Below are 25,293 nucleotides of genomic sequence, written 5' to 3' on the forward strand. Positions count from 1 at the left end.
GAAGACAGAGTGGGGAGATGGACAGACAGATGCAGAGGAACACAGGTGAGCTAACTGGATGAGGGGACTCAGAAGTGGGACAGTGGGGACCCAGCAGGAGCTCTGGGCAGCACTGGGGACTAGCCTGGTACTCTCAGACTCGGTTTCCCTGTCTCTGCCAGGGTGCTTGACCCGTCCGTCCCCAGCCCCCACTCCCTGCTCAGGTCAGAAGAGGAAGCCAAGGCTCCAGGAGGGAAAGGGTGAGGTCTGCAGGACGCTGGGCATGGATGCTAGATCCCAGGCTCTTCCGCCCCATCCATCCGGCTCCCCCGGGGCACCAGCGGCCATCAGCAGACACTCCCTGCTCTGTCAAGCTGAGGTCTTGGGCAATGATCCGGACAGCCCCAGCCCCGCCCTCCAGGGCAGGAGACGCTCCTGTCCCCAGATGGGGCCAACCCAAGGCCAGGGCTGGGGTGCCCAGAAGGAGCACCTGCCCTGGCCTGGGGTCAGGGAGGCCTTCCTGGAGAAAACGTCATCTGACTCAGGCTTGGCGGGGAAGGGTCAGGAAACTGGTTCAGAGTTGAGGATCTCACATCGACAGACCTGGGTTCAAATCCTCACTGAGAGGCCTACTCCATGTGACTCAGGGAATCCACCCTCCCACCCAGGTAACTCTTCTTCCTGGCCGGCAAAGTGGGGGTCTTCCAGCCGATTCGCAGGGCAGTGGGAGGGAAAAATGGAGTCTGGGCACAGAAAGCTCTTGGCACAGTGCCTGGCACGTACCTAGTGCTTAGTAACTGTCAGCATCCCTTTCAGGGCACCCAGAACACAACCTGCTGGGGAGCCCCCACCAGTCCTTCTGGGCTGGTCCCAAGCCCTCTCCCCCAATGAGGAAACTCAGGCTTCCAGATGGGAAGTGACTTGCCCAAGGTCACACACAGACCAGGGGGAAGCACTAGTCCCCACCCCACCCCAACCCCCAGCAGACTTTTTCCTGAAAAGAGGAAGTTGGTGGTCAGGGGTTTCCGGGGAGATAAATTATACCGGGCACAGGCAGTGGCTCCGTCTCCACCGGCGCTGGGGGCTGGGGTGTGACGCTAGCCTTGTTAAAGGCAGGACAGGAAAAGCCCCTCAGCAGACCCAGCTCCTGGTTCCTAGGCCAGGAAGCTGAGCACCGCCCCCGCCCCCTGCCCCCGCCCCGTTCCTCCCCCTAAGTTTATTCAATTGATGCACCTCCCTCTTACTGGGCTAGTCAGGCGCTCTAAGTCCTTTCCAGAGACACTCATTTTATTCTCACTGCAGCCCTCCAAGCTGGGCCCTATTTCATCTTCGTTTTGCAAGTGAGGACTGTAACTGGAGGCCCAGAGAGGTCAAGTGACTTGGCCAGGATCACACAGCTGGTAAGCAGCAGAGTGAGCATTTGAACCTGGGCCACCTGGCTCTCAGGTCCACAGTCTTAACCGCCGGAGACTGCGTGGGCCCTACCCCAATTTCAGGTGCTGTTTCCAGACAAGTGTAGCCGCGGGGACTGTTTCTGGCTCCCAGTGCCCCTGGCAGGACAAGGTTAGGACCTCGCCCACACCTGCCACCCACACCCAGAGCAGACTCTGGCCAGGAGCCCAGGGCTGGAGTTGCTACCCCACCCTGGCTGCACTTTGCTCTCCCAAGCACACTTGCCCTGCTGAGTGTCTGGCCTGGCTGGAGAACTGGGCGTCTGCGGAGTGACCCCAGGCTAGTCCTGCCCCTCTCCAGGCCACAGTGTCCCCATTACAGTACAAGGAGCCTGTTAGAACACAAGTCAGACCGTGTCCCTCCTCTTCTCGGAAAGCTCCCGTGGCTCCCCGCAGAATAAAAGCCAAGTTCTCTCTGTGGTCTGCGTGAGCTGTGTGATCTCTGATCTCATCCCTTCCCTCCCTCAAGCTTGCTGTTCCAGCCCCACAGCCCTCTCTGTTCCAGCCCCACTGGCCTCCATGCTGCTCCTTCAGCACTGCCAGACAGATTACCCCCTCAGGCCTGTGCATTTTTCTTCCTCAACCTGTATTCTCACCTCCTTCAGGTCTCCACTTACATGCTACCTCTTCTGAGAAGCCCTCCCTGACTACCCTATCTGGAAAAACCCCTCCTTCTGGTCCTGGTCCATAAGTCACAGCAGGGATCCTGCCCTTCGGATCCCTGTCTCCCCTACCAAACTGTCAGGGCAGAGACTGCTTTTTCTTTCTGTTCCCAGCTATGTCCCCACAAAACAGAAGGCTGCCCGGCACACAGCAGATATGCCTTCGCCACTTAGTTGTTCATGGTTAAAAGGAAAAATTCTCCACGAAGGTGCTGACGTTCATGGGTTAGCTTTGCGCCCCAGACACTGTTTTAGGCTCCGGGCCCCCCTCTGCCCGTGACCTCACGGCATGGGCTCTGGTGCTCACCCTTTTCACAGAGGAGCAGCCATGGGCACAGAGAGGTGAAGACGCTTGTCCCATGTCATCCAGCAAGAATGAAAAGGGGCTCAAATTTGAACCCTGGTCTACCCAAGTTCTTAACCTCATTTAAAGATGAGGGAACAGGGGCACCTGGGTGACTCAGTGGGTTAAGCCTCTGCCTTCGACTCAGGTCATGATCTCAGGGTCTTTGGATCGAGTCCCGCATCGGGCTCTCTGCTTGGCACTGATGAGGGAGCACGAGGCTGACTGAGGACAAAGCAAAAGCTGGCGCCTTGTACTCATTTTGCACCAAAGATGTCTCAAGAATTCTTTCCTGGTCATCGGCTCCGGACCTCAGCCCACCGAACCTCACCTAGGCTCTAGAACTTCATCAGCAGGGAGCCTGCTTCCTCCCCTCTTTCTCTCTCTGCCTGACTCTCTGCCTACTTGTGATCTCTCTCTCTCTCTCTCTCTCTCTGTCAAATAAATAAATAATCTTTAAAAAAAAAAAAAGATGCGGGAGCAGCTAAGCTGAATTTTTTAAGAAGCGAGGTAGAAACTGGTGTGGATAAGAGGTTTAAAAAAAAAGGTGAGGGGATATAAATACATCTGCACGCGGGTGGGGGGTTGTTGGGGGAGGTGAGGTGACTTAGGCAGAGGTTGCTTCTCAGGAGGCTACCCGTGGCTGGCTCAGAGGAGGGCCCCCGCCCACCACTGGGCTGCCTGAGGAAGGAGGGAGGAAATGGATGTTTTGTGCTGTTTACCCTTTTGAATTGCTTATTTCTTTTCTCTTTTTCAACCAAAGGGCAGGTATTACCTAGAAAACACTAATTCATTACTTAGGTTCAAAAATACAACTCTAAACCAGGCAAAAGCTTGAATGGAAAAATCCCACAGCCCAGGGATCAGGGAGCGGGTCTGAACCAGAGGTACGCCTAATTCCCATGGGCTCCCCTCGATTTGACAGGAGAGAGCCGTCACTCCCAGCCAACCCAGGACCCCACACCTCCCCCAGAAGTCCCTACGTTCTGGAAAACTCCAAACATGTGGCGGATGACAAAGGGCACAAGTTACTCCCTTGCTACGTGGCTTCACGTCTCTGAGCTGCAGTTTCCAGCCCTGGAAACCAAAACTCACTGGGTTTGCTGTAAGGATATAGAGCGATAAGAAAAACCCTAAGCTCAGAACCTGGAACTTGGCACAGACTCTGCTCTGGCAGCTAAGCGTCAAAACAGGAGGAAGAGGGTTTCTCATCACTGGAGGCAATCAAGCCTAGTCACTCTGGTTTACTCAAGCCTTCCAGATTAGAGGCTTGCCCTTCCCTCACCCCTTCATTCCCCCTCCTTGGGATTTAGCCCACAGCCTCTTTAGCCTACCAAACTTGTAATTCACCCCACAACTCCAACCCTTTCAGACTGCAAATCTTTGCAACAAGCCTAGGTAAGGAATCAGATCTAGGGTATTTGGTTTTCTGTGGGTTCACTCTTGTCCCTCCTCCCGAATAAGCCTCAGTTTCCCACAAATAAACAGGAAGCTAAAGGGTTCTTTTTGCTTATCTGCAGTATCTTAAGTGTTCATATAGAGAAAACCATGTTACGTGTGGTTTTATTTTCCTTTTTCTGTCACAGCATAATAGTCTGGAGACTGCCCTAAATTCAAATCCAGAGTTGCCTACTTCCAAACTGAGTTTAATAGGTGATTTACTTAATTTCTCTGTGCCTCCGTTGTCCCCTGCGCGGGTGGGGTGTGGGGACACAGTCATAATAATACAGTGCCTGGCACAGAGTAGATGTTTGATCAAATGGTCTCTTACTGTTCTTAAAAAAAAAAATTTAAGGTAACAATAATTACCATTACTGGAAGAGGAAAGAAATGGACCCAAATACTTCTTGAGTCCCTTCTACCCTGAGACTCTCAGACCTCTGCCCCCTTTCTCAGCCTTCCCAGAATCCCAGCTGAGTCCTGCACACAGCAGACACTCAACAAATATTTGTCAAACTGGGAGAAAAAGAACGGTATCTTGTAATTTTCCATTTTAACATCCTGTCTTCCAACTGCCCCCAAGGCTGTCCCTGGCCAAACCCGACAGAAATCAGAGGATCCCAGTCCCCTCCCCTCCCTCAAAACTGCCTGTGAACTGCTGAGGCATCCCCGGCAGACCTTTCTCTCTTTGAGACTCAGTTTCCCCAGGTGTCCTCATACAGGGGCATGGGTCTTTTGAATCCTAGCTGTCCTGGAAGAGGGGGCACAGCCCAGCAAGTTGGGTGTGGCCATCGGCGGGGAAGACCCCTCCAGGAGGTGAAAGTAACCCTCTGGTGGGATTCCTGCCCACCCCCCAGGAGGTGGGAGGTTTGGCCTCATCCAGCAGTAGGGGGGCCCTGTGGGAGGGCCAAGGCCTCCGGGACTGGGGGAGGGGGGCGGGAGGACGGCCCAGACACTGCTCCTGCCCTTTTACGGTCTCACAGTGAGTGAGGCAGCACTAACTCGGACATCCGCCATCCGCCTTCCACGGTGCCTGGGACCGGAAACGCGAGGGGGGGGGCGAGGGGCGGGGCTGGGGAGCAGTGGGAGAGGAGAGTCCCCTGGGAAGAGGGTGAGGGAAGTGAGCCTCGCTCCCGAAAAATGCCCCCTCTCCAGGGCAGGCCTTGAAGAGATGTTGCTATAATGGGGATAGGCAGGAGACCTTGAGGGTGTCTGTGGCTGCCTCCTGGCTCCAGATTTTCCAACACTTTCACATCAGGAGGAACGCATGAGGAGGGGACTGTCTAATGGTCATAAAAAGCAGGGCCACTCTTGATGTCAGAGGGCAGAGGCAAGAGAACGTAAGGGGAAAGAGGGAGGATGTGGTCACCAGGGGGTTAATCCCCAGTCCTCCTCGGGGGCCTCTCCATCAAGCTGGGGGCTTTGGGGGCAGGAAGTCCCCGAGAGAGTGGAGGAAGGGAGATAGTATTGTCAGGCTCAGTCCCCGGGGGAGAGATTATGGGGGGGCCGGGGGGAGGGGAGAATGGGGGAGGGTATACTCCAGCCCCCCAGCCCACACTGGCCCCGCCCCCAGGTAAGCCCAGGAGTTCCGAGGGAGGACGGGGTAAGACAAAACCCCTTTGGGCTCCCCACCCCCAGGATTAAATTCCTGGGAAGATAGCTGGAACTGTCTTGGAAGCCTGAGTCCCAGGGGGAGAGGGCTATGACCTTGAAGCTTTACAGCGCCCCTCCCAACCCCACAGCTCCCGATGGCCAGGAAGGGGGGTGGTAGTGAGAGGAGGGGGAGGCGCGTGGTGGGGAAAGCAGCCGGCCCACAGCGCTCCTTGCCCGCTCCCCCACACCAGCTGTCTCGACAGGTGAGTCAGGAAGACAAAGGCCCCTCTTCCCCCAGCTGCCGCGCCCCCTCCCTCTCCAGGACCGCGCAGGTGGGGGCGAGGGGCCGCCCTTCTGGCCCCGGGCCGGGGAGCCGCCCACCGCGCTGAGCGCAGGAGCTCGGTCCTAGGCACCGCTTGTTTTAAGCAGAATGTAGGTGGGGAGCGGCGGGGGAGGGGAGTCCCAACCAGACCCTCTGGGCTGCGTCTGGTTCCGTGGGTCCATCCTCACCAACCTCCACAGGAGGACAAGAGCCCCCCCAAATTTAGGGTTAAGTACCCGAAGTTAAGAAGCGAGGTCCCACTTGGTAAGGCTTTTTCCAGCGCCACGTAAAGGGAGACCCAGCAAACCAAGGTCTATGTCTCAAATCTCTCTTCCAGGTCCCAGGGACCCCCAAACCGGTCCCCCCATCCCTCCCAGACCCTAAGTTAAGATTTGGGGGGAGTCTGAGCCATGAGTAAATCCTGGCCTCTATGCAGGGAGTATCTGCCAACTTGGAGGTTCTCTGAAAAGTCTTTAAGAAATCCGGGAGTCCTCAGAGCGCCCCTAAATCTGTGGGCTCCCAGGAGAACCTCCCAGGCACCACCCCCAGCCTTAGGAGTCATGGCTAAGTGGTCAGTATTTGGAACTGGTCCAAGGGGGCTCGGCCTCAAATCAGAGGCCCCCAGTGTCCTGTCCCCAAATTCCAGCCGGGAGCAAGCTGGGGGAGGGGGGACAAAGGCGGGGCGGGGAGCCCGCGCTGAGAGCGGAAGGGTTTGGAGACAGTTCGAGGCTCACCTCATGGCTGCTCAGCAGGAGAGCGGCGCACCCACGGGTGGGTGCTCCCGGGGCGCCCCTGGCTCAAGGTTCAGGGGTTCGGGGCTGGCTCCAGATTCTGCTCAGTCTCCCCCAGGGTCCCGCCCCATAGAGTCCGGCTTCCTGGGGGGAACGTGGACGGGGCCGGGGCGGGTCCTCAGGCACCTCCTCCCTCTGGAGGTTTGATCCGGGGTCCCTGCGGCAGAAAGGGGGTGCGGCGTCCCGTCCGCGGCGCGCCCCCTCGGCCGGCAGCGGGTACAATGTTACTCTTACTACTGTACTTCTCTTCGCTACATTTCGTTCCAAAATTCCACTCCCCGCACCCACAATGCTCTGCGCCTTAAAGGGGCCGCGGACACCTCAAGACAGTGGCGGGGGGGCGGTGAAGGGCGCTTAAAAGGGCAACGCGGAACCCTAGACTTCCGCTATCTACCTCTACCCCAACATTATTGCATAGGGATGCACGCCGAGGGTCACCCGCAAATTAGGGGGCAAATTTGGTGGAGGGTAAGGGATTCTTCCTGATTCCTCGTTCTCTTCCACTATGGAAATTCTTAGGCTGATCTTAACGGGGACACAATTTCTTCTCACTCTCCCCAACGATTTCTCCACTTCTTCACATTCTATTCAGTTTGAAGGGGCGGGGGGGTGGTGGGCGAAGAGGATCCTCTGGTGAAGCATAGGTTCTCTCAAATTTTGTCCCTTAAATGCTATCTTCAGACCCGCAACGTCTCTCTTCTGTGCCAATTTATGAAGGGTTATTAAGGGGTGAACCCTCCGTTCCCCAGCACTGGAGGGGGATGGGCGGGGAGGGCCTGATCCTTCTCACCGCCCCCAGCCCGCCGGGGGAAGGTGAGGAGGAAGTGGGCCGAGGGGGCGCGGCCGGCCGCTGACTCACAGCGGAGGGGTGGGGGTGGGGGTGCAGCGCTGGACCTGGGTGGAGATGGGACTCCCAGGTTCCCGTGTGAATAAAGCCCCTAGACCTCTCCCCACGCACGCCCCGCCGTGACTCAGTTTCGCCCGCAGAGGATGGCGGGATCATCCAGCAATAGGAGGGCGCGCGGAGGCAGGGGCACCCACCCCAGTGCTGGCTCCTGGGAACCCCCTCCCCCATGCTGCAGCTTGGGGCTCGGCCCCAGCACCCTCCCAGCCTTCCGCAGCGGGTCCCGCAGGCCCCGCCCCATGTGACGCCGCTAGTGGCCACTCCCCTCCCGTAGAGCGCCACCTGGCCCGGGTCCGGAGCCCGAGGCTTGGCCTGGATGCCTGGGAAATCATCAATGCAACGTGCCCAAATGGGTAAACTGAGGTCTGGAGGTAAGGAATAAATCTGGGCCGTAGCCCTCTTGCCTGACGGCTCAGAATCACAGTGGTGCATGGGTGCGAGGCAGGAGTGTAAAACCAACAACGGGACCCAGTTGACCGGGTAAGGGAATCACGTTTCCCACTCCTTATTCAAGCGTAGCCACCTACCTGGGTGCTGTTCTGACCTCCTTCACCTCATCCTTCGAGGCCATGCTCTGACATTAATTTTTCTCTAAAGAACTGAGTAATATCCCCTTCTCTCCCCTGCTCTGGGACATCTTGAACACTAATTCACCTAGGTTATGATTATTTCCCACTATGTCTCCTCAGCTGTGAGTTCTTTGGGTACAGGGGTAGACGTGATCAGTTTTTATACCTCACTCAATCCAGCAGAATGAAAACCCCAGTTCTGGGTGACCTCGGGCAACTTTTTTCTCCTCTCTGTTGCTCAGCTTTCCCATCTGTGAAATGGGAGAGCTAGTTCTTTCGTGTGCCACCTTGGCACTTTGGGCAGCAAAGTTTCCTTTCTTTTTTCTTTATGATTTTATTTATTTATTTATCAGAGAAAGAGAGAGAGAGAGAGCACAAGCAGGGGGTGCAGCAGGCAGAGGGAGAAGCAGGCTCCCTGCAGAGCAAGGAGGCTGATGCAGGGCTGGATGCCAGGATCCTGAGATCATGACCTGAGATGAAGGCAGACGCTTAAATGACTGAGCCCCCCAGGCATCCCAGCAAAATTTTCTATAAAGGTCCAAATAGTAAGTATTTGGGGCATATCAGACTTAGTGTCTTTCACAAATTCCCTTTTTCCCCCCATCCTTTTGTAAAAACCATTCTTAGCTCAGGTGCCATACAAAACAGGTGGCAAGGGACACCTGGGTGGCTCAGTCATTAAGCCTCTGCCTTCCGATCAGGTCACAATCACGGGATCCTGGTATCGAGTCCCACATTGGGCTCCCCGCTCCGTGGGAAGCCTGCTTTTCCCTCTCCACTCCTGCTGCTTGTGTCCCCCCTCTCGCTGTCTCTGTCAAATAAACAAATTAAATCTTAAAAAAAAAAAAAACATCGCTTCTCGGCCTTTTGGCTAAGATCAAGTGTAAAAAAAAAAAAACAGGTGGCAGGACCCCTACCTAGAGAGACTGACCTATGTACACAAGAAGATTGATCAAGGATCAAGCAGCTGCGATGTCAAAGCAAGAAATTGAAAATAGTTTAAATGTCCATCAAAGGTGGCTCAGTCGGTTAAGTGTCTGCCTTTGACCCAGGTCAAAGTTTGGGGTCCAGGGATCAAGTTTCATGTGGGGCTCTCTGCTCTACAGGATCGGCTTCTCCCTCTCCTTCTGTCTCTCCCTCCTGTTTATTATTTCTCTCTCTCTCATATAAAGAAATAAAATCTTAAGAAAAAAAATGTCCATCGGGGCACTTAGGTGGCTCAGTGGGTTAAGCCTCTGCCTTTGGCTCAGGTCATGATCTCAGGGTCCTGGGATCAAGCCCTGCATCAGGCTCTCTGCTTAGCAGGGAGCCTGCTTCCCCCTCTCTCTGCCTGCCTCTCTGCCTACTTGTGATCTCTCTCTCTGTCAAATAAGTAAATAAAATCTTTTTTTAAAAATGTCCATCAGGGGCACCTGGGTGGCTCAGTGGGTTAAGCCACTGCCTTCGGCTCAGGTCATGATCTCAGGGTCCTGGGATCGAGTCCTGCATCGGGCTCTCTGCTCAGCAGGGAGCCTGCTTCCCTCTCTCTCTGCCTGCCTCTCTGTCTACTTGTGATCTCTGTCTGTCAAATAAACAAATAAAATCTTAAAAAAAAAAAAATGTCCATCAGGGTGCCTGGGTGGCTCAGTGGGTTAAGCGTCTGCCTTCGGCTCAGGTCTGATCCCAGGGTACTGGGATCAAGCCCCACATCGGTCTTTCTGCTCAGCAGGGAGCCTGCTTCCCTCCCTCTCTCTCTGCCTGCCTCTGCCTACTTGTGATCTCTGTCTGTCAAATAAATAAATAAAATCTTAAAAAAAAAAAAGTCAATCAAGAAGAGGATGGATAGTGAAAACCATTGTAGATCCCCTTATCTACACTGCTGGGCAGCAGTGAAGAAAAAAATGAGGTGTTTGTAAATAGCGTGAAACTAGTCTCCAAGGTATCACTGAGGGAAAAAAAATAACTAAAGTGATCTACAGTATGAAAATAGTTAAGAAAACACCAAAGTTCCCACATACATGTGTGTACACACAGAGTAAAAGGTCTGAAAAGAGCCACGCCAAACTCAGTACAGTGGTTACCAATAGGATAGAGAATGGGCAATTTGATGGTCATAGACATGTCAAGACATCCCCAGCCTCATTTTGAAAATGCCACGTCCATCCAGCCTCTAGGTTTTTGCACTGGCTGTGCCTTGGGAAATGCTTCCCTGGGATATTTGCATGGCTGGCCCCTTCTCAGAGAGCTTCCCTGTTTAAAACCCCAGGTGGAAAACTGAGTGGCTGAGGGGTAGGGGGGATAAAGACTTTTCTTTTCTTTTTTTAAGATTTTATTTATTTATTTGACAGAGAGAGAGAGCACAAGCAGGAGGAGCTGCAGAGGGAGAGGGAGAAGCAGGGTCCCCACTGAGCAGGGAGCTGATCTAGACTCAATCCCAGGACCCTGGGATCATGACTTGAGCTGAAGGCAGATGCTTAATCGACTGAGCAACCCGATGCTTTCTTTTTCTTCTTCTTTTTAAGAATTTATTTATTTATGTGAGAGAGAGAGCACAAGCAGGCAGAGTGAGAGAGGGAGAAGCAGGCTCTCCAAACAGACCGATGTGGGGCTCCATCCCAGTATCCTGGGATCATGACCTGAGCAGAAGGCAGATGCTTAACTGACTGAGCCACCCTGGTGCCCAAGACATCTCATTTTTTTTTTTAAGATTTTATTTACTTATTTGTCAGAGACAGGGAGAGAGAGCGAGTGAGCACAGGCAGACAGAGAGGCAGGCAGAGGCAGAGGGAGAAGCAGGCTCCCTGCCGAGCAAGGAGCCCGATGTGGGACTCGATCCTAGGACCCTGGGATCATGGCCTGAGCCGAAGGCAGCTGCTTAACCAACTGAGCCACCCAGGCGTCCCAAGACATCTCATTTTTGTACACCATTTTGCACTCTTTGAAATTGGAACCAGGTGAACTTTTCCCCCAATCAAAAAAACAAAACAAAATAAAACAAACAAACAAAAAAACACCAAAACCGGGGCGCCTGGGTGGCTCAGTGGGTTGGGCCGCTGCCTTCGGCTCAGGTCATGATCTCAGGGTCCTGGGATCGAGTCCCGCGTCGGGCTCTCTGCTCAGCGGGGAGCCTGCTTCCTCCTCTCTCTCTCTGCCTGCCTCTCTGCCTACTTGTGATCTGTCTCTGTCAAATAAATAAATAAATAAATAAAATCTTTAAAAATAAAAAAAAAACAAAACAAAACAAACAAACAAAAAAAAACACCAAAACCAACAAAGTAGCCCCCCTAGACATCTTATCACCCTCTCCTGTTTTATTTTCCTTGAGACACTTATCAGTATCTGAGATACTATCAGTTACCTTGTTCAGTGTTTCCCAGCAGAGGAGGAGGTGGCCTTTCCCCCACCCCCCGCCGTGGGAGGGGAAGGGGCGGGATCTCAGTGGTTCTGCCTGGCTGAGAGCAGCCCCTCCCCCTCCGCACACAGCAGGTGCCTCAGTATGCATCTGCCAAATGACTAGACAGTGTCTGGGTTGTTTTTGTTTTCTACAAGAGAAATTTATTTTGAGTTCTATATCATTAAAATTTAATAATCAATACTCTTCTGTAACTCCTCCCAAAACATGAAAAATTGGAAGGAAGAGAAGGTTATTGAACTGGGTGATCATGTAAGGGTCCATTTAGCTCAAAATATTTCAAAAACACTTGATTTGATTTAGGGTGGGTTTTTTTCCCCCTTTCTTTCCTCCTTTTCTTTCTTTTTCTTTTCTTTCACCCCCCCCCCCCCCCCCCCAGTTCAGAGGGTGGTAAGAATTTCCCCTCTCTTAAGACTTTCTGTGAGAGGGAAGTAGGAGAAGGGGAAATAAGCATTCTGGGGTTCCTCCCTCCGTTTGTCTTCCTTCCGCTGGTCTGTGTAGCTGGGGAAGGAGAGTTTTCTTCCTTAGTTCCTTTGAGGCCCCGGCTGGGCGGGGGGTCCCCAAAGGGCAATAGCTGTCAGGCCTCCGAGTCCAAGGAAGAGTCCGAAAGGGTGCCAGTGGGCTTTCCTGCCCCATGTGGGCCCTTCTGGAACAAAGAAGGTGGGAAATGGCTACTAAGAATCTCCTCTTCGTTCTCAGTATCTGCCCCCCTCTATTCTGGAATCACCACTCCTATTTTCCTATCTCCCCATCTCCCAATCCATCAGGTTTGGGTGGAGTGGATCTCAGCCCCAAGCGCTACACGTCCCCATCCAACCCAGCCTGGCCAGTCAGAGCCGGATGGTGTGACTGGTCAGACAGGTGGTCCGGGGTGGCCAATGAGAACCAGCTGCAGAACCAGAGCTTCTGCTACTAGGAACCTGGTGAGCTCTCTTCGCTGGGGATGTTGGGCTCCTGGCACTTAGGAGGCTAGAGCTGTAACTCTCTGCTACCTCCTGCAGAGATCCTGCCTGCAAATGATGTCAGAGATGAGAAAGTAAAACTAAGAGGTGGTTCCTGATAACATCATCTGACAACTGGAGTAGTCCTGCCTTCGGTCCTTGAAGTCTTCAATTACATGACCCAGTAAGTTCCCTGTTTTGCCTTCCCAGGTGAAATTGGGTTTCTGTCCATTGCAAATCAAACAATCTTGACAAACACCTCCACTGCTGCTGAGGAATTATCATCAATCACTCCCAGGTGGGGGTTATTTACCTGAACTCCCTTTTTCTACCTTGCCAAGGACTAGGGGCTTGAGCCCTGGCTCCCTCCCTCCCATTTCCTCCCTGGCTCCCATCCCCTGCCTTAGTTTAGTTTAGTTAGGTAGTGGCTCTACCCACCACCTCTTCCCAAAGCTCCAAGCTCTCTCTGAGTCCAGTTCACCACTTATCTAAGACCCAGACCATCCTCAGAGATGTCCCCGGATGGTCTCTGTAGCACATTCAGGGCTTGAGATTAGTTGTAAACATTCCTGGAATTTTTCTGCCTTATTTATGGGCGGAAGCGGTGATGCTTGGGATGATGGGGCTTTACAGAGTAATGCAGGGGACACATTTCTCAAGAAGAGGAGCAGTCTCTTCTCTGCTTCTGCTTTCCTCCCTCCCCTGCCCCCATCATGTCTAGCACAATGCTTTAGGCCTAGGAGTGAGAATTTATTAATATATCAGGCAAGTCCCTTGTCTAATCTGGCCTTGAATTTCCCCAACACTAAAGGAAGTAGGAGGGCTGGGTTACAGGCTTCCAAGAGCAATATTCAAGAACATGGGGTCCTTACCTGCCAGCGGCGTCCTGAGGCTTGGCGGAGCCGAGAATAAGCTTCAGCAATGACCGTGGCCCTGGAGAGCAGAGAGAGGCCCTTAGGAGGGGACCCTCCTTCTACCACCTCTCCCCCCATCCCACCTCACAGCCCCCCCCCACTCACTTGCAGTACAGCCCTCCCCCAGGAGGTAAGTCTGGGATGTCCTCTGAGGCTAGAGTCCAGAAAACCGTGTTCAGGCTGGGGGGCTCCTGAGCAGACGAACACAGCTCTGAGAGGGAGGCAGGATTACGGGGGTGTCCTTGCCCGCTGACCACCCCTCCCGCTAGGCTCCTGGAGCCGGCTCACCGGCGACCCTGCGGCCCAGGGCTGCATCCAGCGCCAGCTCCTTCCTGATCGCCTCCTCACAAGGCTTCGGGGCCCCAGGGAAGCAGACCAGGATGCAGGTCATGTTGTCCAGGCTGCCCTGCAGAAAGTGGAGAAAAGGGAGCCTGGTGGGACACAGCTGAATGCCCCAGCACGGGGCTCCCTGTCCTTGGAATTGGAGCTTCCCAACAATCTCAGCGTTCTAGCGCCCTCCTCCCGTCTGATTAGGCCCATTGCTCTCAAGTCTCACCCATCTGCCAGTCTAAACCAAGTCCTCGGACCGGAACCAGTCACCTAGACCACGCCCCCCTCACTGTCCTAGCCTCACTCTATCACGGAACCCTGCCCCTCCGCTGAAGCTCCTCCCACTCCGCTACCCTGTTGCTTTTCCTTCTGACACTAATCATACCTCAGGACCCACTCCTAAAACCCAGGGCAGCCCCGTTCCGAAAGGCCTCGCCCTTTCTGATAAGTCCCTCCCTCTTACCTATCCAGCACCACAGGGCTCTCCCACCTCGCTTCAAGACAGCCCTCAGTCTCCGCCCCCTCCATATTTTGGCCCTGCCCACTCCGGCAGGCCACGCCCTATGGTGGACTCTTACCCGTCCTCTAGTTTGAGGGAGCCTCTTCCTCAAAATCCTTTTTCCCTAGATCCTTTAAATTCTAACCCTCAGTGACTCTAAGCCCTGCCCCCAGGACCTTGCACAGACACGTGTCCAATAGCTGCGCGCAGAGAAGCTCCGGGGCCAGGCCTAAGCAGAGGCGCGACGCCACCAGTCCTGCCAGGGCAGCGCCAGACATCGCGTCCCACACACCGTCAGAGGCCAACAGCACGAACTCGTCCTCAGCCTGGCGAGCCAGGGCGGTCACCTCAGGCTCCGCGGAAACGAGCTGCAACTCAGGGGGCCTTCCCGGAGCCTCTTTGTAAGCAAAGTCGCCCAGCGCTCGGGATACTGCCAGAGAGCCTTCGAGGCGCCGGCGGCAGATGGTGCCTCCCGCGTTGTGGATGCGCTCCCGTTCCCGGGGCCGGAGGGGCCGATGGTCCTCGGTGCTGAAGGCCATGGCACCGGCGCGACTCAGCATCGCTCGGGAGTCACCGCAGTGCGCCAGGTACAGAAAACGCGGGGAGACGAGCAACGCCAAGGCGGTGGAGCCCCCCGGCTCGCCCCGAGGCCAGAGCCCACGCAGCCGTTCGTCTGCGCTCAGGAAGGCTTGGCGTAGCGCCCCGCGCACTCCCTCGGGTTCGCCAGGCGCCGAGCCCAGTGCCTGGAGCACGTGGTCCGGCAAGTGGCGCGCGCCGAAGAGGGCAGCTCGCGTCCCGCCGTGGCCGTCGAGGACCGCAAAGAATGCCCAGCCTGGCGGTAGCCCGGGCAGCGCGAGCCAAACGCAGTGCGCATCCTCCATGTGCGCGCGCCAGCCTTGCACAGCGCTCGTCCCGAAGCTCAGGCCGCAAGACGCGGCCGCACCCCCGTGCGGCCGCTGGACGCATCGCGGCGCGTCCAGGAGCGACTGAGGCTCGTGGTGAGTCCTGTGCCCCTCCTCCTCTTCCTCTTCTGACTCCTGTTTTTTAGAGGCTGGCCAGAGGAAACGCTCCAGCAGGCGGGCGAAGGCAGCCATCCTTCAGCCCTGGGATCAGGAAGCCTCCACCCTCTGCACCTGGAACCCCCCCCCCCCCACTCCATTAATCCCCTCCACGTTGAGATTTTAAACCACCTAAATCTCCTTCTTGTGCCCTTGACCTGCACTCAAGTCGAGTTACTAGAAGAGACTGGACTCCTGGGTGTCCTCTCTCTTGCACCTTCAAAGTGATGTTTGGGATCTGGGTCACAGGAAAATAATAGTAGTAAACAGCACTTACCATGTGCTACCACTATTTACATAATCTCTGATTTAACGAAAAGGAAACTGAGTCGTAAAAGAAGTAAACTGTGGCAGAAAAACGAACTCTAGAAATGTTCTCTACACTCTTAGCTTTGGGTCCCAGCTTTGGTCCCTCTAAGATCCTCCTACCTCAGTGGTCCCGCCCCCAGTTTCAAAAGCTTTAAGTCCTTTATTTATTCTGTTCGAACCCTGCACTTCTGGGTCTTGCCCCGGGACTTCAGTTGCGTCTGTTCCAGGTCCTACCCATCCATTCAAGCACACAGCCTCAGACGCTACTAATTTCCGCAGTTTTAGCTCCTCTTAACTACAGTCCCAGTCTCCACATTCTGGAGAGCCTGGTCCCCTCTCGGTAGTTTACGTCTACCTTCTGGGCCGCGCCCCCTCCCCAGCCTGTAATTTCTTATTTTTTCTAGGCCCTGCCTCTACCTTCTTGGTCTTTGACGTCGCCTAACTACCTGCATAATTCTAAATTAACTTAAGCCCCACTCATATCTGAGCCCCTCCCCTTGTCTCAAACTTTCTGAGTAGTTTCACCTGCCCGCTATCCCACTCACTCTGAGGATCTCAGCTCCGATCGTACCTCAGAGCGGTAGTCTTTACACCCTCTCCTGAATGCCTCCCCTGGCTCCGCCCCAACCCACTCTGAGATCCTCGCTCTTATTCTAGGCACCTTCAACCATGCTTCCCGGGAGCCCCTTCCCCTGCCCTACCCTAGGCTCCTCCTCTCTTCCGCTAGGGGCCGCGCCTCCTTCCATCAGGCCCCGCCCTTCAAACCTCCTTCCACGCCTTTTCCTCCCAGTAGTATAACCTTGCCCCGCCCCTTTCGTAGAAAAGCCACGCCCCCTCCCTTGCCCCTCTGTGTTTACCCGCCCCCCTGCCGCCCTTAGGTTCCGCCCCACTGGTCCACTGGCCCCGCCCCCGGCCCCGCGCTGCAGTGCTTTCTCAGCCGCGGCCCCGCCCGCCCCCGCCGAGCGGAGCAGAGGGCGGCGGCGGCCGCGGCTGCTGCTGCTGTAGCTGCTGCTGCTATAGCGGCCCGGGAGGAGGAGGCGGCGAGGATGGCGGCGGCGTCGTGGGCGCGGCGGAGATGAGCGCCGGCGGCCCCAGGCCCAGGGCGGCGTGGCCGGAGTGGGCGGGGGTCCCGATGCAGGCCGAAGGAGGGCCATGGGGCAGGTCCTGCCGGTCTTCGCCCACTGCAGTGAGTAGGGGGAGGCTCAGGCCTGGTGTGGGGCCCAGAGGCCCGGGTGGGCTCCTTCCCAGTAACCCATCCGTGCAGGGTCGCGGGAGAATTGGGATGGGGGAGGAGGCAAAAGAGACAAAGGAAGCGCTCCCCTCCCCCCCGCAGTCTAGCGCCGATGGGGGCGACTTGACCCGGAGGACCTGAGTGAGTCAAGACGGAGGTGGGGGCACTGAGATAGCTAACGGGGGTCGCGCCCGACTCTGGGATATGGCGCCGGACCCCACCCAGAGATGAGTACGCTCTCCGGGAGCTGTCCCTTCGCCCTGGTGCTGGCCGCAGCCCGCGGGGAGGGGAGTTGAATGGAGGGGTAGAAACAGGATAGAGAAGAGGGATTTAACCACCAGCCTCCATCATCCATCTTCGCATCCCACCTCCGTTTTCTGCCCAGACTCAGGCTGCCCCGACCTCGCCCAAATTGTCCGACATCCTGCCCCTTGGAAACAGCCATCCCTGGGTTGGGGCCAGGACTCCTGGGTCCTTACTGAGCTTTACCACTAGTAGCAACCCTGGAAGACACCCATTCTACTCTGGGCCTCCGATTCCCCAGCTGCCAAAACGAGGTGGGGGGCGGGAAGGGCATCTGATTTCAGTTTCCAAACAGTATTGAGCATCTCATGTAGGAAAAAGCCCCAAGCTAGCTCTGAGGGGCTAAGCTCCACAATTGAAAATACCTTATCTGATCCTCGTGATCTCTGAGACCAGGGCTCTAACAGTCCTCGTCTAACATTTTCTGTCTCACACCCCTGTGGTCCCCGAAGCTAAGAATTTCAGCATTCTCGGGTCTGGCCAGTTGCATGTCCTAGGAGTCCAGATGCCAAAATTCTAAGCATTTGTTATTTCAACATTAAAGCGTTATCATCCCAACATTCTAAAAATCTTGTCCTTACCTGGGCTTGAAAAGGAAAGCCCTGCCTGATCCCTAACGCCACCACCTACCTGCCCTCCTCTCCCACCGTTCTCCCTCCCAGTCACTCTGTTCCAATCATTTCTTCTCCCCTCTCTGTTGCTCTGATTTGCCAGGGGAAAGTGCCTGCCTCAGGGCCTTTGCACTAGGCTCTTTTCTCTGTCTGGAAGACTCTTTCCTAGACATCTGTATGGCTCCCTCACTTCATTCAAGGCTCTATTCAAATGTAATCTTACCAAAGAAGTCTTCCTGACCACCCTGTCTGAAAATAGCACCCTCTCACTTTCTCTTCCCTCACCGTGCTCTATTTTTCCCCACACACTTAGCACCCAGCATCATATATGTGTGTATTGTCTTTCTCCCCAGGAGAACGTAAGCCCCAGGAGGGCAGGGATTTTGTCTGTTTTGCTCACATTTGTATTCTCAGTCTAAAACAGTGTTTGGTACAAAGTAGGTGTTCAATAAATGGTTTTTGAAAGAGTGAACTAATTGAAACCTCCTAAAATTCCTAATTTGAAAATTCCTGAGATTAAGATTCCTTGATTTGAATTTATAAGGCTGAGCATCTGGTAGCACTATATAAGATTTTACAGTCTGTATGTAGAATGTTCTAAAGGTCCTGTGATTCAAATATTCTAAGATTCCTTAATTCGGACCATCCAAGTTTCCAGGACTGGCACACTTCTGTGATTCCGACAGTCTAAGCTTCTAAGAATCTTCGATTCTTTCCCTCTCGCAGAAGAAGCTCCGTCTACAGCGTCCTCTACCCCTGACTCCACAGAAGGTAGGGGGGGAGGTGAATGTGAGAGCGGGACTTAAAGGGGCTCACAGCTGGGAAGGGGAGTGAAGAGAGTAGGTCGGGGTCCCGCTTAGAGTAGCTCATACCCTCCTTTGCTCACTGCAGGAGGGAATGACGACTCAGATTTTCGGGAGCTTCACACAGCCCGAGAATTCTCAGAGGACGACGAAGAGGAGACCACGTCACAGGACTGGGGCACCCCCCGGGAGCTGACCTTCTCCTACATCGCCTTCGACGGTGTGGTGGGCTCTGGAGCACGCCGGGATTCATCTGCACGCCGCCCCCGGCCCCAGGGCCGCTCCATCTCAGAACCGCGAGACCCACTCCCTCAGCCCGGCCTGGGCGACAGCTTGGAGAGCATCCCCAGCCTGAGCCAATCCCCGGAACCTGGGCGCCGCGGTGACCCCGACGCTGCCCCTCCAGCCGAACGCCCCCTAGAGGACCTAGGACTCCAGCTGGACCAGCTGGGCTGGGCAGCCCGGGGAGCGGGGTCCGGAGAAGACTCTGCCACCAGTAGCTCTACCCCACTAGAGGACGAGGAGCCTGATGGGCCGGAGGCTGGAGAGGCTGGGAAAGGTGAGATGTCAGAAGGTGCTGGGACCAAAGCCACAAGGGGTGGGTGGTCTCTCCTCAGGGCACCTCCAAGGTGAAAGCTCACAGCCTTCTCTTTCTAACACGCCAGAACTGGACCTAAAACTTGGACTCCCTCAGTCCTCACCGCCGCCGGAAGTCTTGACTCCGCAGCCCAGCCCCGGCTCTGGAACCCCCCAGGCCGGTACCCCGTCCCCACCCCAATTCCGGGATTCGAACTCTTGGCCTGATGAGCCCTCGCTGGACCAGAAGGAGGAAGAGCAGTGGGGGCATCTGGAGCGGGAGCCAATCACGGGGCGGTGCCTCGATAGCATGGACCAATCAGAATTCACATTGGAACCACTCCTTCTAGGTAAAGTGCCTGAGTGAAGGGTACTCCCTTGGACTATAGTTAAGGTGGGAGGGTTGGAATTTATTTTATTTTATTATTATTTTTTAAGATTTTATTTATTTATTTGACAGACAGATCACAAGTAGGCAGAGAGGCAGGCCGATAGAGAGGAAGGGAAGCAGGCTCCCTGCCGAGCAGAGAGCCCAATCCCAGCACTCCCCAGCACTCTCAGGATCATGTCCTGAGCTGAAGGCAGAGGCTTTAACCCACTGAGCCACCCAGGCGCCCCTGGAGGGTTGGAATTTAAAGGGACCAACCTCATGAAGGAAGTGAGAGTGGAGAAGAGGAGGTATTGCTATTGGCTAGATATAAGCTCCGCCCTTCAAAAAAATATTTTCCAGTTTTCTAAGATTGCCATTGGCTCTTTATGTAGTTCTCCCTCCCACTTGAGCTGTGAGTCCGCCTTTGAGCATTGGGATTGGCTGATGGCTAGAAAAAAAACAATCCCTCTTTTGGAGTGCTCCTCCTAGAGGCTGATTTTGGACAGGACAAATCCCTGAAAAAATAAGGCTGTCTTGTGGTTGTGGCCATGGGACATTTACAAGTAAACTCTATGCCTTTTTAAAACGCTCCTCTTCCCTGACTGCATCCATTGGCCAGTTGCAAATAGAGCCCGCCTTCCTCTAAAATACACTTACCCTCCTCGAACAGCCGTTGTGATTGTAGACATCATTGCTTTTGGGTGTTTACAAAGAGAGCCACCCCTTTTTGGAACTGTCCCCACCTCTATGGAGAGCCATTGGCTGGGTACAGAGGGGCCCCGCCCCCTACTCCCTCCCTCCCGGTTCCACTGAAGTGGGCAAAATCCCCAAGAAGTAGCAGTGTCCTGTCCTCAGCCTCTCACTTGGAGCAGAGATGGGGAGTAAAGGTGGGCTTGCGGAGCGGGCCGGTGGGACCGGGGTTGGGGGATGGAGAAAGGGGTCCAGATTTTCTCTCATCTCCCTCAAATCTGCGGGTATGTTTCCTATTGGTCCCTGATTCCCCAGAGCTGCAGGCTGAAGCTGGGGGGCTGTGGGGGTATCTAGAGAGGGAGTGGAGTGAGCGTGGGGTCCCCTTTCCCCTGAGCCGAGGCTTTGGGGCCCAAGAGCAGGAAGGGCCCCCTCCCCCAGTCTCAGGCCCAGGCGGCGCTGTCACTCAGGACCTGGACAGGCCAGCACAGCTGCGGGCCAGGCACCTCCCCCTCCCCCCAGCGTGCCTAAACTTAGCCCCCGCCTCAGGCGACCCGGCCCCTCCCCCTCCCACTGGCACAGGCCTTGGGGAGGCTACAAGGGAAGGCCCTTCATGGCGGGTAGGGGGAGGCCTGCCCTAGTTAGAGGTGGATGGGATGGTGTGTGTTAGAACAATACAGAAGTGGGGAGAGTCAGACCCTGAGGAGGACCAGTCAGAACAGGTCAGAATTTGAGCAGAGTGAGGGTGGGGGGGTGTGGAGGGTCTGGAGGGATATTGGGCTTCCAGCTCAGAGCCGCGAGGGGATCACATTATTGTCAAGCTGTTAACGTTTAGATGGGCAAAATGAAACATTGGAGGGGCACCCAGCTGGCTCAGGGGGTAGAGCCTGCGACTCTTGATCTCCACTCTTGATCCTGGGTCCTGAGTTCAAGCTCCACATTGGGCACAGAGCCCATTTGGGGGGGGTGGGGGAGAAGAAGAAGAAACATTGGAGTCCAGAGGTCAGGGCTCAGGTTGGGCTTGTGAGGTGAATTTAGCATCTCAGAAAGGGGTCAGAAATTTGAATCAGGGCTTAGAAAGGAGGATGTTATTAATACATGTAGGACTTAGAAAAGAGCATGTGGGTGGGAGTATCAAGAAGATACCGCTTTATACTTGTCAAGTTGGCAAAAAAAAAGAAAAAGAACAATAATACCCATTGCTGGGCAGGATGCTGGGAAAAGATCATGCTCAAGTTGCTCATGGAAATGAAGATTGTTAACAGGTTTAGCAAACAATCTGATAGTATTTATGATGTTCAGGAACACAGAACTAGTCCACCCAACCATTTCTTTCTGGGATTCTATCTCTGAAATAGACTCTCTGCAGGAAGATAAGAATATCTGTAGAGGGCTGGTGCTTGCAAGACTGTTGAGGAATGGGGGTTAAGAAACCAAGTGAATGACCCAGCAATAGATAAATGTTGAATGAAATGAACGATGGCACAGCCACATGACAGAATATTGTGGAACCCTTATAAAGAATGAATCAAGAGCTCTTCCAACTGCCAAGGAGGGACTTCTAGGAGGGAAAAGAGTGGGTTGTGCGTGAGGCAGAAAAGTGTATAAATGATTCCATTTTTCATAAGTAATGACCAAAAATTGTATCCACACATGATCTATAGGCAGGACTTGCTAGACGGTTAACTTGGGTTTTCTAAGAGAAGAGGGGAAGCAGCTGGGAAGAAAACAAGATAATCAGAAATCGGGAAATTGAGTTCAGGGGCAGGCCAGGTGTGTCCAGAGGTCAAGGTTCAGCCCTGAGACAGGAAGTGGGAGGTCGAGATCAGCCAGGCCAGGTGCAAAGCCCAGCCTGAGTGCCCAGCTCCCTCTCCTTCCACAGTGGCGGACCTGCTGTACTGGAAGGACACAAGGACATCAGGAGTGGTCTTCACCGGCCTCATGGTCTCCCTGCTCTGCCTCCTGCACTTTAGCATCGTGTCTGTGACCGCCCACGTGGCCCTGTTGCTGCTCTGTGGCACCATCTCTCTCAGGGTTTACCGAAAAGTGCTGCAGGCTGTGCACCGGGGGGACGGTGCCAACCCCTTCCAGTGAGAACCCCTGGCCCCTGACTTTGACCTCTGTCTAGACCTCTGTGTTGACCAAAGGGGTGGTCTGACCCTTGACCTCCAGTCAGGCACAACTCATGCTGACCCTGACCCTTCCTGTTCTTGTTTCTGTCCAACCTGACTCTGACCCTGACTTTCCAGCCCTAACCTCTGATCCCAACCTCTTAACCTTAATCCTTGATCCCATCTCTTGCCCCTGACCTTGGCCATAGCCCACTACATCTGGCCATCTCCTCAAACCCCTATTTCTTGCCCTTGTCCCAGCCACACCCCTCAGCCTGGGCTGGTCCACAGTTGACGTGTCTGACACCGCTTTGTCCTCCCAGGGCCTATCTGGATGTGGACCTGACCCTGACTCGGGAGCAGATGGAACGTTTGTCCCAGCAGATTGCCTCCCGAGTGGTCTCTGTGGCCATCCAGCTGCGGCATTTCTTCCTGGTAGAAGACCTCGTGGACTCCCTCAAGGTGCTCCTAAAACCCCAACTCCCTCCTGGGTTCCCGGCATTCACCTTGCTGCACCTGGGGGGTAGGAGGGGCCATTGCTGGGGAAGTTCACAGGCCTGGGGAGGGCCCTGTAGACTCTGCTGACCCTGACCCTGACCCTCACCCCTAGCTGGCCCTTCTCTTCTACATCTTGACCTTCGTGGGTGCCGTCTTCAATGGTTTGACTCTTCTCATTCTGGGTGAGCTGGGAAGGCTGTGGGGGGCGGGGTGGGGAGGTGGGTCATTGGGGTTTGGTGGGAGACAGGGTTCTAGATGGAACTGTTAATCCTTTGGGAGGACCCTGACACACCCCTCCCCCCATTTCTGTGCCTACAGGAGTGATCTGTTTATTCACTGTCCCCTTGCTGTATCGGCAACACCAGGTGGGTTGTGACAGGCTCTCAGTCTGCAGTGTCCTGGCCAAACACGGGTGGTCTGACTACTCCCTGCTTCCCCACCCCCCAGCCAGTGTCCTGCTGACAGATGTCTGAGCCAAAGACAGGAGGATCAACCAGTATTTCCCCCCCAGGAAGAGTCAGGCTCTGATTGACAGATGTCCCAGTCAGGCACAGGTGTGTCCCAGGTGGTCTGCTGTGGATCTTCCTCAGTGCAGCTAAAGTCTAACGAATATGTCAGCAGGCAGAGAGAAGTGTTTTGATTGGTGTCGCCTGTGCAGAGCCAGGATCCAACTAACATGCCCCAACCCAAGGCAGGTGGTCTAACTGATGCTTTCACCCCGAAACTGCCAAGGACAGTCAACACTGAGTGGAGCAGCTGTTGCCCAGAACACCAAGAGAACCGAGGCCAAGTGACATATATCCCACCCAGAGACTGGCAGATGGACTGACGTTCCCTTCCCCCACACAGCTGAGACCCAAACAATACACATGCCTCCAGAGAGAGTACAAACTCCCTCATGTGCTGGAAGCCCCAAGACTCTCAGAGTTGGTCACACTGTGAATTAAACTCGTGTTTAAGTCAATCCACTCAGAGACTTGACAACCAACACCAATGGCGCCCACACTCTCACCTGACTCACACACAGACACATGCACGTACAACTCCCTCGAAGATTCATCGTCATGCTCAGGAAACATAACTTACTGGCAAATTCCTGTGTGTCTGCCTGACGTCATTCCCCACACAGAACTTGACCCAATGTACTGACACTTCAGCTTGAACTTCTGACTTCCAAGACTATTTTATCAGGCTTAGAGTTGAAGGTGGAGTAATGGATCGCTCTCCCCAATTTCTCATTTATTGGGGGGGGGGGGGGTAGGGGGAGGAAGCAGCCTCCTGAATGAATCAGGGAGAAGAACCCCTCCGATCTCTCCTTCTTGGTCTCCCCAGGCCCAGATGGACCAGTATGTGGGATTGGTGACCAATCAGTTGAGCCACATCAAAGCCAAGTAAGGGCATGGGATGGAGATGGATGGGATGGGGACCGGGGAAGTTTAGGAACTTTTTTCCCAGATATTACCTGTCTCTAAATCTCTTGGGGAGGGCAGGGGCTGGGTTTGGCCACTCAGGTCCTCCATCCTGCCCCCTGGACCCCGCCCCCATCCAGATTTCCCCTTAGTTCTCTGATTCCTACGGGTCATTTGCCATCCTCTGTGACTCCCACTTGTTTCTCCTTCAGGATCCGAGCTAAGATCCCAGGGTCCGGAGCCCTTGCCTCGGCAGCAGCCGCAGTCTCCGGAGCCAAAGCCAAAGCCGAATGAAAGGAGTGTCTCTGCCTTCCCGACGCCTGCCCCCATTCCCCCCGCAGCCCTCTGCCCAACTCCTCCTCCCTTCTATCCCCACCCTCCCTCCACCTCCACCCCCGCCCGAGCCATTTCCCTGGCAGGTGTCTGGATCACCCACACCAGGGAGTTTGTGGAAATTGCCTGAGCGGCCAGGACTACATCTCCCGAGAGGCTCTGCTCTAGGAGTCCCGGAAAGGCGAAGCACTTTGGCTGCGGCGCCTGCTGGGACTTGTAGTTGCCTAGATAGGGCACCCGCCCTGCACTTCCGTGACCCCGCCGCTGGAGGCGCCGTGAGAGATTGGTGTCTCCTGGACGCCACTAGCCCCAAAGCCAGGGCTTTGCATGGGGCCCAGGGGAGGCCTGAGCTTGGATTTACACTGTAATAAAGACTCCTGTGGAAAACCCAAGGCCTCCTGTGCTTCCAGCCTCCTCCAGCTTTCACCTTCCTGCACCAACAAGCACCTAAGTGCTATTCAAGGAGGAATTTTACCCATCTATCCAGAAGGAGCTCCCTCATAATCTGTCTATATTATGAAATGATTGAGGGGAAGAGGCCGAGTGACCCTCCGTGCCAGGGCTAGCCAAGCCTTTGACAGCCGTTTTCCATTCCTGTGCCCAAGGCAGACATCACTAGTCAATCCCCACACTCTGCCCACCCAGCAGCCCTCTCACTGGAGCCCCAGATCCGTGCCCAGGTGCCTTCTGGATGGCTCCCTCCACAAACACATCCAAACCTTTAATTGTCCTATCTCATTTCCAGCTCAGGGATGTCTGCTCTGCCACTTTGTCATCAGGCTAGAGACCTCGGTGTGGCCCTGGATTCCTACTTCCTCAGCCCCAACATCTAGTAAGTCAGGAGACAATGCGTATCCTCTCTCTC

At 54.8% G+C, this 25,293-nt stretch overlaps 3 protein-coding genes and 1 long non-coding RNA gene across 11 annotated transcripts in view; 2 read left to right on the forward strand and 2 right to left on the reverse strand.

Moving 5' to 3' along the window:
- Window positions 1-6,910, reverse strand: part of VASP (vasodilator stimulated phosphoprotein) — a 13,091-nt gene extending 6,181 nt beyond the window's left edge. For 3 of the 4 annotated variants that reach the window (XM_082710660.1, XM_082710659.1, XM_082710657.1), the window contains exon 1: window positions 6,525-6,874. In XM_082710660.1, the coding sequence (XP_082566786.1) occupies window positions 6,525-6,529 (5 nt within the window). In that variant the 5' untranslated portion in view covers window positions 6,530-6,874. Of the gene's footprint in view, window positions 1-6,524 lie in introns of all 4 variants that reach the window. The other variant, XM_082710658.1, reaches the window with a different exon arrangement.
- Window positions 6,911-7,001: 91 nt separating this feature from the next.
- Window positions 7,002-14,410, forward strand: LOC309853038. The gene is made up of 4 exons (XR_014305497.1): window positions 7,002-7,856; window positions 12,213-12,368; window positions 12,447-12,570; window positions 14,303-14,410. It is a non-coding gene; the product is annotated as an uncharacterized lncRNA (long non-coding RNA).
- Window positions 11,566-16,329, reverse strand: PPM1N (protein phosphatase, Mg2+/Mn2+ dependent 1N (putative); the record flags this gene model as incomplete). 4 transcript variants are annotated; one of them, XM_082710651.1, is made up of 5 exons in its annotated part: window positions 14,306-16,329; window positions 13,589-13,706; window positions 13,406-13,511; window positions 13,259-13,319; window positions 11,566-12,088 (listed from the first exon to the last, which is right to left on the reverse strand). In XM_082710651.1, the coding sequence occupies exons 1-5, from the start codon at window positions 15,221-15,223 to the stop codon at window positions 12,023-12,025; spliced, it is 1,269 nt and encodes a 422-aa protein (XP_082566777.1). In that variant the 5' UTR covers window positions 15,224-16,329. The 4 variants fall into 4 exon arrangements, with proteins under 4 accessions (XP_082566777.1, XP_082566776.1, XP_082566778.1 ...); XM_082710650.1 differs by having other exon boundaries at window positions 11,566-12,091; XM_082710652.1 differs by lacking the exon at window positions 11,566-12,088 and adding an exon at window positions 12,276-12,455 and having other exon boundaries at window positions 14,477-16,329.
- A 119-nt stretch (window positions 16,330-16,448) lies between these two features.
- On the forward strand, window positions 16,449-24,815 carry RTN2 (reticulon 2). 2 transcript variants are annotated; one of them, XM_082710648.1, is made up of 10 exons: window positions 16,449-16,682; window positions 18,293-18,412; window positions 18,533-19,003; window positions 19,110-19,370; window positions 21,960-22,167; window positions 22,512-22,650; window positions 22,799-22,868; window positions 23,005-23,051; window positions 24,019-24,077; window positions 24,308-24,815. In XM_082710648.1, exons 4-10 carry the CDS (start codon window positions 19,331-19,333, stop codon window positions 24,387-24,389), a joined length of 645 nt encoding a protein of 214 aa, XP_082566774.1. In that variant the 5' UTR covers window positions 16,449-16,682; window positions 18,293-18,412; window positions 18,533-19,003; window positions 19,110-19,330; the 3' UTR covers window positions 24,390-24,815. The 2 variants fall into 2 exon arrangements, with proteins under 2 accessions (XP_082566774.1, XP_082566773.1); XM_082710647.1 differs by having other exon boundaries at window positions 18,368-18,412.
- Window positions 24,816-25,293: the final 478 nt, after the last annotated feature.

The sequence above is a fragment of the Mustela nivalis genome (assembly GCF_964662115.1).
Source record: "Mustela nivalis genome assembly, chromosome: 18".
Classification (NCBI taxonomy): Eukaryota; Metazoa; Chordata; class Mammalia; order Carnivora; family Mustelidae; genus Mustela; species Mustela nivalis.